Raw genomic sequence first — 9796 nt, forward strand, 5'->3', positions numbered from 1 at the left:
TGAGGAAGGGGGCACGCAGCATGAGAAGAGAAAAAGGTGCATGTGCAGGAATAAACTCAAAATGGATTGAAAACTTAAGGTCAGACCTGATACTGAGCCCAGTGAGCCAGGACAAGTAGGCTAGGAAACGGAGGCAGACGGCGGGACAAGCTGCCCGAGCGTGGACAGCAGATACAGGTCACAGGACCCAGCCACTCAGGCAGGACGCGGCCAGCACTCCGCGTGCCAGGCTGCAGGCTGGGGCTGGTGTTCTGGAAGCTCTTCACGCCTGATGTGAGGGCCGGCTGCCACCACAGCTCCCTCTGCAGCACAGGCCTCCCACCCCCGCTTGTCACCTCCCTGGTGGCACCTCCGTGGCTTGCAGGAGGGCTGTGTGGACTGCTTCTTCCCCGACGGGCCCCCCATTTCCATCGGGCCAGCTTTCCCACCACATGGCCCTGTCCTCAGGTCAAGAAAGGACCAATAGGAAACGCCAGAGACCGAGGGGAATTTGTCACCAGATGCATCCTGCATGGAGCTCATCGCCTGTGTTCCCAGAAACCCGGGAGTCACCACGCCTGGCATCACCCAGTAGCTTTAGGGGTACAGCGCCCACACCTTCACCCCTCTCGTTAGGAGGAACTTAAGAAGGCTCTGTTCCCGCTTTCTGACTTATGGGGACAGGAGGACAGCGTATCTGAAATGTCAACTGCCACACAGATGCAGAATCCGCCCTTAACCCAGAGTCTTTCGCTCTCTCTGGGCAGATACTGTCAGAACTGAGTTGAACTGTAGGACACCCAGCTAGTGTGAGCCTGTTTGCTGGTGTGGGAAATACACCCCCAAACACACATGCAAATGTTGGAATTGGTCCCAGAACCCTAAAAAAACAATAATTTACAAAAACCCTCCAAGTGCCCCTGCTGCAATGCGTCCTGCTAGTTGGTAATGAAAGGAGGTGTCTGTACTAATAAGGAGCTGGGTTCTCTAAGGTCCAGAGGCTCTGCCCACTACAAAGCCATGCACATGCAGGTGCTTAACTTCCAGGAGCTCCACCGCACACTCAGAGCTGGGAGCCAATTCCCAGCTCACCCGGGGTCAGGAGACACTTGCATGTCAACAGGCCGGTGGGAAGTCCTCACAGAATACAGGGCATTGAGTAGGCATCCCCGAGAGCCACCCCGTAGTGCAACAGCAGGGCTAACCTAGTCCTGAGTAAAGGCCACGCAGTTTACAACCATCCAGTAAATCGAAAAACCCTGTCGTCTGTAACCAAGGACACTGAAGAGTAAACAGTCTGCCCGGCTGGCGTGGCTCAGTGGTTGAGCATCGACCCATGAACCAGGTCACCGGTTGACCCCGGAGCTAACCAACCCCGCCCTCATTACAAACAATCCCCTTTCAGGTCCTGCCTCACGTATGGCGGGAACCCCAAGCGCGCAAATGGTGGGTGCTGAGAAAACAGCTGCTGATACTGGTCTGTCATGATTTTGGAACCAGCAAGTTTCTCCCAAATGTACATCCTCTTGAAGTGAGTGGGGATTTCCTGAGGGCGGCAAGCTCGGCCCAGGGTGAGTCAGCCTGACACGTGCTGGGGCCAGAGCGAAGCAGCTTGGGTTTAACACGTGAGGACAGTCATGAGTCAGCTCAGCAACACTGTAACTGCTCTCCAGGAAGAGTCTGTTTACTGGGGAGAGCCCAGCAGACTCTGGAGTGAGCTCACAGTCGATGCCTGCCCTTCCCCGAGGATCTGCGTGGGAACGCCAGGGACAGAAAGCCTTCGGTCTCTTGGTCTGAGTGGGTCTTATAAAGGCCACGGCGCGTGGACGGTAGGCACATGAGGACAGACGGACACATCTCAGGGTCCAGCCACATCGCGATCTGCATGGCCCGCCGACGAAGGCAGTTTCACAGGACTGTGGGAGTCAAGGGAAACCATTCCACTGATTCTCTTGGAGGAAAAGGGTCAACACCAAAAGCCAAAACAGGATTTTGGGAGGAAGCCTATAGAACATGTAGCAGGTAATGCCAACAATTCTAGAAAAACCGTTAGAGCTGGAGTCATGTTCCAATCCAAACACTGTTATTGTTGTTTTCAAGTCCTCCAAGGACATGCTTGGGGAGAGCAAGGGGGGGGAGAAACTTTCATCGGCTGCCTTCGTCCCTGCCCTGACTGGGGACTGAACCTGCCCTCTGGGTGCACAGGACGACGCTCAACCGAGCCCCTCCAGCCGGGTGACCCACTGTTTTACAGCTGACGACACAAAGGCCCAGACGGAAAGTGACACGGCCTAGCTCCCTGAGGAGCACGCTGGGACTCGCAGACGCCCTGGACCAGCCGCGCTGGATACCAACATGGACGGAGCGGCTCATGAGGACACCCAGGCATCATTCCAAACACCGTAACGTCTTCACTTTCACCCCCTCTTCCGCCCAGGCTGCCCAGACCGATTGGTATTTTGTATTTTCATTTGTTAAATATAGCTGCAAAGGGGCAGTTTTTATTTATTTATTTTTAAAAAAATATTCACAGAGAGGAAGGGAGAGGGATAGAAAGTTAGAAACACCGATGAGAGAGAAACATCGATCAGCTGCCTCTTGCATACCCCCGACTGGGGATGTGCCCGCAACCAAGGTATATGCCCTTGGCCGGAATCGAACCCGGGACCCTTCAACCCGCAGGGCGACGCTCTATCCACTGAGCCAAACCGGTCAGGGCAGGGGGCAGTTTTTAAACATACAAACTTATATTCGATTTCAACATTTACTGAATATCTGCTGAGTCAGGAGATGGTCCTGGGCCATGGGAAGCACAGAGGAATGAGGCAGCTCGTTACGCATCACCCCGGGGTCAACAGTATCGCAGCCTGGCCCTACCACGTGGCCCTCTAGTGGGGGGAGTATCTGAGCAACAAGGACAAAGGATTTGATTATTTCAGTCTGGTTTCTGGTGAGAACTTAACCACAAAATCCAACTGTTTTAGCTCATCCTCGGCCTGAGAAGGCGTGAGCAGCCAGGATGCCGGCCCCAATATCAGGCAAGAACTCTGAGGGTTTCAGCAGCAGGCCATTTCCACTCAGAGCCCGTGGGGCGCCCTGGGGAGGTCTGGACGGAAGAGAGAACTCCTGTATCTGGCCAGAGCCCACTGGAGACATGAGCTCCAAGAAGGCGCGTTTCACTTTTTCAAACATTTCGACTTTGGAGCATTTAAAAGTGACAGGCGGTTGTGCTAGATGAGAAATCAAGGCGGTTCCGTCTTATTCCTACCTCCCAGTGACCTGCGAGTTTGGGTGGAATCTCCAATCCCAGCTTCTCCAGCTCTCGCTCCCTATACTTCTCATATTGCCGGTAACCTGCGTACCCGCCGCCGCCAGTCAAAACCAGAAATGGCAGGGGGCGCAACCGGAACAAGGCTCGAGCAGGGGCAGTGTGAACTTTTCTGGCATCTGTAAGAACAAAAAACCAACAACAGCGAAAATGGTGAGCCTGGGAAAAGGGACAGGAAGGAGTCATGCAAGCCCGGCGCCAACAGGAGGGCCAGGAGAAGGCAATGCGTCTTAGAAGCCTGTGCAGGTGAGTGGCCTCTCAAGGGATCTGACAGGCAGGTGCCACCTGAGTCACTACTTGGGACCCTCTGTCTCCAAATTCTATCAATGAGCAAGCGACAAGCATCTTTCCTGTGAAACTACAAGGCGCCCCAACTGCCGCCACAGTCACAGAATTTAAGAAAACACTGAAAACAAAGAGGTCAAGACACTGATCCAGGTGGCCAGCCAGTCCCCACCAGGTCCAGGGCTGAGAGCCAGGCACCCTTTCTCACCCAGGCCTCTCTGACCTCACTTTAGCAAGGCGTCCAGTTCTTATTGGACACTTCTTACTGGACACTACTGTTCTCAAATGCAAAATCTCATAAGCTCTTACAGTTCAACAATAATTAAAAAAAAACAATTAAAAAATGTACAAAGGGTTTGAAGAGACGTATCTTCAAACAAGATATAAGAATGGCCAATAAGCACATGAGAAGATGCTCAACATTGTGCCCCTCCCCCAATTCATATCTTGAAACCCTGACCCCCAGTAGCTCAGAACAGGACCTTACTTGGATAGAGGGTCTCCACAGGTAATCAAGTCAAAATCAAATCATCACGATGAGGCCTAATCCAATGACTGGTGTCCTTATAAACAGGGGAAATTTGGACAAAGACGCACACAGGGAGAATGCCACGTGAGGGTGAGGGTGAGGGTTAGGGATGATGCTTCTAAAAGCTAAGGAAGCCAAAGACTGCCAGCAAACCACCAGACACCAGACAAGTTGCATGGAGCAGCCGTCAGAAGGAAACAACCCCGTGACCCCCTCATCTCGGACCTCTAGTCTCCGAACCTCAAAAAAATTAATTCTATTGTTTAAGCCACTTGGTGTGTGACACCTCATTAGAGCGGCCTAACCAGTCAAGACAACATCACTAGTCATTAGGGAAATCAACTCAAGCCACAGGAGCTCCCACCTCCCAGCCACGAGGACGGTTGTAATAAAACACTAAGTGCTGCCAGGTCGGGGGAAACCGAACACTCACACGACGGGTGGGATTGCAGAACGAGGCAGCCACTTGGAAAACCATTTGTGCCTCAAAAAAGTGAAACACACATCTACGCAAAAACTTATACAAGAATGTTCAACAGAAGCATGATTCGTAACAGGCCAAAAAACCCACTCCAAATGACCCCCAACAGAGACTGGATAGACAAAATGTGGTTATCCATTCAGTGGGACATTATGTGATAATGAAAAGGAATGAAGTATTGACAAACGCTACAACATGAACCTGAAAACATTACACGAAAGAAGCCAGCCACAAAAAGCTGTATATTGTGTGATTCCATTCATATGAAACTAGAGGCCCGATCCACGAAATTCCTGCAAGGGGCTTGGCCCTTGCAGCCGCAGCGGCGGCAGCCACGGCTTCATCCAGAAGGACGTCCGGAAGGTCATTCGGCTGTCCGGTCTAATTAGCATATTACACTTTTATTATTATAGATACCCAGTATAGGAAACGTACTATAAGTGATTAGTGATTGCCTGGGGAAGGGGGAGAGGGAGAAATGGGGAGGGACAGTTTAATGGGTTGAGTGTTTTTCATGGGAGGGCAAGGAGGAAATGAAAATGCCCTGAAAGTAGACAGTGGTAACAGTTGCACAACCCTGAAAATATACTAAAGAACACGGAAACGCATACTTAAAAGGGTGAATTTATGGTATGTGAATTATTGATCAATACAACTGTTATTAAAACAAAGTCTCTAGAGCTGACTTCCCAGTCGCCTGTGCAGAACCAGAGCACACCCTTCGTAGGCCTGACTCCAAGGAAGGAGCGCCCTGCTCCCGGTATCGCTTCCCTCCAGCGGGTTCTAGTTGCTGCTGTTCCTTTTTTCAATGAGCAAGCGAGGGTGTCATTAATCTCTTCCACCCTCTAATGATCCCTCCTGGACCCTTACTACTTAATAACTAAATACTCTACCTCTGACGACCAAGAAAGATGTATCAAAAAGCAAGAACACTTTTTTTTCTTTCTGGAATATTTGGTGATGAGAAAACTTGTATTCTCCCTGCACTAGGCCACATCCTGGACTGACTGGTCCCACTCAACCTGATGCCGGCCCGTATTTCTCCGACGACGGGCCTCTTTTTCTTGCCTCTCAAAGGCTTGCTTTACTCTTCCAAAAGGAAGCAGTGAATACGAGCGCTCGCCCCTCCTGACCACGGCTCCACTGGGTTTGCCACTTCCTAAAAGCACAGCTTAATGCAGGAGGTTCCCCACCTCCATCTTCCATGTGGTTCCTGTGTGTTCCAGCACGCAGGCCAATTCAATAACACCCAGGTGCCACTGTTAACTACAATAAGCCTTTGCTTCTGTTCTCGCTAACCATCTCATTCTACTCCAAGGTGCTCTTATTGAGCAGTTAAAAATAGCTCTTGGTATGATGAATAAAAAGGGTATTTAGATAATAAGGACAATACACATTTTCAAAAGGGTTCACATAGCTGCTTCAAGATAAAAAATGTTCCTAACCCACAGTGTGGGGGTGGGGAACTAATGTACCACGGCGTGCCCTGCTGTGTGAGGGGAAACTGGTTTACCCTCTGTGAGGAGCAACTGGCGTAAATACCCAACTGTAAAATACATAAACCTGACTCAGCAGTCCGAGCTTTACCGATATATCCTGAAGATGCAGAGATGTTACTATAGCGCCACCTACAGTAGGAAAAGACTGGGAACAAATGCCCAATGCTAAATGGGACAGTCACACAACAGACTGTAGGCAGCAGGAAAACAGGGAGAGAACAACAGCTACTGCTTCCGTGAGACCACATGCCAGGCGTGTGGGCACCTCTCAGGCACATGTCCTTGAATTCTAACCACAACCCTGAGGAACAGGTGCCACGTGCATCCCAATTATCTGATGAGCAGCCCGAAGCCCAGAGAGGCCACCACCTCTGATGGCTACTTACTTTTAGAGAAGGCTCTGAGAGGCAGCTTCCGTGAGGGCTGTGGGAAGTGGCTCAGGGCAGTGTTTTCACGGTGATGGAGGCTGCAATCAAGCAAAAATGAACCATTAGACATTGTTTTTATAATTAAAACAATTAGATCAATTGGCAAATTTTTAATTCAGTCTATGGATTCAACAATGTTACGGCATCAATGTTAATTTCCTGGTTATGTACGAAAATGTCCTTAGCCCTGGCCGGTGTGGCTCGCTGGATAGAGCGTCCACCAGTGGAATGAAGGGTCCTGGGTTCAATTCCGGTCAAGGGCACATCACTCGGTTGCAGGCTCCTCCCCGGCCCAGCCCTTTCTATGTGGTTCAATTTCTTACTCATTCAGTTCTCTGCTCAAATGTTTCTCCTCTGTTTGGTCTGTCCTGACCACCCTGTGCCCGAGTTGCTGCTCTCAAGCACTCTCTAATCCCTCAAGTACCTGCCTTCCTTTATTTATTTATCTTTTCTTCCTAGCACTTCTCACAAACTGAAAGAAACAGATTGCATATATTTATTCACTTAATTGTTAGCTGGCTGTAACCTGGATGAATGCAGGGGTGGTCTGTTTTCTCAATGGACTAAATCTCCGCAATGAGGTGAAGCCCAGAGGAGGAATGGACAATCACCAGCTGTCTCGCCCATGGTGTCCGGGAAGCAGGTGATCGCAGCCCCTCCTGTGATTAAGCACTCAAGTCCGACTGTGGGGCTCAAATCTCAGGCCTGCCACGTATTAGCTGCGTGACTTTAGGAAATTTCCTAACTAATTCCAAGCCTGTTTCTCCACCTGTAAAAACAGGACCGACGCCTCATTAAGAGTGAGACAATCGTGTAAACCCCTCAGCCCAAGGCCTGGCCCCTAGTTACACATTACTACATATTAAAAGTTACATGTATCGCTATAGATATATTAAAAGAAAGAGAGTTTACATTAATCTGGCCCACACTGGGATGGCCGTGTCAATTGTCTATGACCAGTGTCCATGCTGACTGGTCTGTGCCCATATTGTCATAGTTATAAAAACATCCTTAAAATAATTTTAACTTATTGATTTTTAGAGAGAAGGAGAGAAACACTGATTTGCTGCCCGCTTATTTATGCATGCATTGCTTGCTTCTTGTACGTGCCCTGAACTGGGGATCGAACTTGAAACTTTGGTGCATTAGGACGCCCTAACCAACTGAGCTACCCGGACAAGCCTACAAATATTGTTAACATCACCTCTGGTGACAACATTGTAACTAGAGCTGTTATCTCTCTCCTGCCTCTAAAGCTGTGAAAGTTCTGAAAATGACCTGGCAGGCCTCTTGACAGCCTCATTTCATATTCTATCTTATATAATTTCCTCGGGTGTTTTCTCTCTCTCCCACTGAACTGTAAAGGCCTACTCTTCCATGGTCCCTGGCACCATATATACTGGTAAACGCAAGTCTTACACAACCAACCACTCCCTGAGCACCATGTCCATACTTGCCCAAACCTGAGAATGATCGGGGGCACTTAGAGCCCCAGCCTCCACCTACTGAGCCTGAATTTGGCAGCAGGATGGGGATCTCTATTTCTAATACATATCTCCCCCCATTCTTTTATCAAACATGGCCCCAAATTGTCACCCGAGATGTTGCTCTCTCCGTGTTCTATCACCTGTCGCACATCACCCAGTTACTAAAAACTTCCCTGCGATATGGGGCTTTCACCTGTGTGTCTCTCAGAGGCTGCTTTACTGAAAACTCAAGAAAATGTTACCTTTTAGTTTTTTGTATCAATATAGTTTCCTTCTGTCTTGATATGTAATACCTTTGAATATTGAGACATCTTATTGTACCCAAGTCCTTATCCTTCCCAATCACTGCACCTAAATCTAGTCTTTCGTACTTACATTGGTACTAAAAGTGTAACTCCACCCCACCCTTTAAAAAAATAGGTATTTTTATTGATTTTAGAGAGGAAGGGGAAGGGAGGGAGGGAGGGAAGGAGAGAGAAAGAAAGAGAGAGAGAAACATCAATGATGAGAGAGAATCACTGACCGGCTGCCTCCTGCAGGCCCCACATTGGGGATCGAGGCTGCAACCCGGGCATGTGCCCTGACTGGGACTCGAACCGTGACCTCCTGGCTCATAGGTTGACGCTCAACCACCGAGTTACGCTGGCCCGGCCACTTCCCCGTTTTTTAATGACAATGAGTAAATCCTCCTCCTCCTCATTTAAAAAATATTTTAGGAATGCCACTTTCTAGTCTTCCCAACTCATGACACAGTTTAAAAGAATTCATGGCTGACGCAAGCAGCACACCTGGTAATAACACTGAAACCACAGAGCCCCCACCTGCCCAGATCCCACCAGTTACCACCCAACGGCAGAGGCCCCTCCTGAGCGACCTGCTCCCTCTGCACAGTCAATAGGGAGAGGGAAGCTTTCGCGTCCAGGCCGAGGACAGCTCTGCTCCCCTCTCAGAGCAAATTCAGTGTCTCTAACTTCCCAAAGGTACCACGAAGGGTGGCTTTGGTCAACACCTATGGGAGGAACCGGGCCGGAAACACACGTGTTTCCCAGCGTCCAAACCTCCCTTCTTAGAAACCACACCAAGCGGCTGACCCTGAGTCACAGCTGCTAACACTCATGCATCTTCCGAGAGCCCCACTGTTCCCGAGCTATAGGGGATGATGGTAATAATAATAATAATAATAATAATAATAATAAATGCTCATACGGCGGGCAGCCTGAGGTCCTTGGAGAGGAGGGAGAGGAGAGAGGGAAAGGGGGGGGGAGAGAGAGAGAGAGAGAGAGAGAGAGAGTCAGTCCTGGCTCTGCTACTAACTGGCTGGGTGAACACGAGCGAGGCCTCTCTCCCGGGGCCTCCCTTTCGCCAACTCGAGGAAGAGCCGGGCGTAGACGGCGCCTCGGGGCGTCCTCCAGCTCCCAGCACCTCCGAGGTGGGAGTCGCCCCGGTAAACGGGACCCCAGGTCCATCCTACTTGGAGGTTACGGGCCTCAAACCCCTCGCTTCCAAGAACCAGACTCCGAAGTGAAAGCCGCCCGAGGACTCCCAGGCCAGTGCTCCCCCCACACCACACCGCCCGTCCCCTCCAGGAACACGAACCCCGGAGAGGCGCCAGTCCCGCCTCGACTCCAGGGCGGCACGGGCTTCCTCCCTCTGGCCTTTCCCCTTCCTTTCCCTTGTCCCTGTGCACGTGTAGCTGGCGAGGGCAAAGCCCGGGCGCTTAGCAAGACCCCGACTAAACCCGGGCCGCCCTACGCGGCGGCAGCCGCACCTGCTCCTGGGC

The 9796-nt window shown here is 50.6% G+C and overlaps 1 protein-coding gene across 4 annotated transcripts in view; it reads right to left on the minus strand.

The window, feature by feature from the left end:
• Positions 1 to 9796, minus strand: part of PISD (phosphatidylserine decarboxylase) — a 21622-nt gene that overhangs the window by 10740 nt on the left and 1086 nt on the right. For 2 of the 4 annotated variants that reach the window (XM_014542552.1, XM_005869783.2), the window contains exon 2: positions 6488 to 6567. Coding sequence is in view for 2 of the 4 variants with exons in the window: in XM_005869780.2 (XP_005869842.1) it covers positions 3248 to 3321 (74 nt within the window). In the remaining 2 variants the exon portion in view is untranslated. Of the gene's footprint in view, positions 1 to 3247; positions 3410 to 6487; positions 6568 to 9796 lie in introns of those variants that run through there. The other 2 variants (XM_005869780.2, XM_014542551.1) reach the window with 1 other exon arrangement.

The sequence above is a fragment of the Myotis brandtii genome, unplaced genomic scaffold, assembly GCF_000412655.1.
Source record: "Myotis brandtii unplaced genomic scaffold, ASM41265v1 scaffold303, whole genome shotgun sequence".
Taxonomy (NCBI): Eukaryota; Metazoa; Chordata; class Mammalia; order Chiroptera; family Vespertilionidae; genus Myotis; species Myotis brandtii.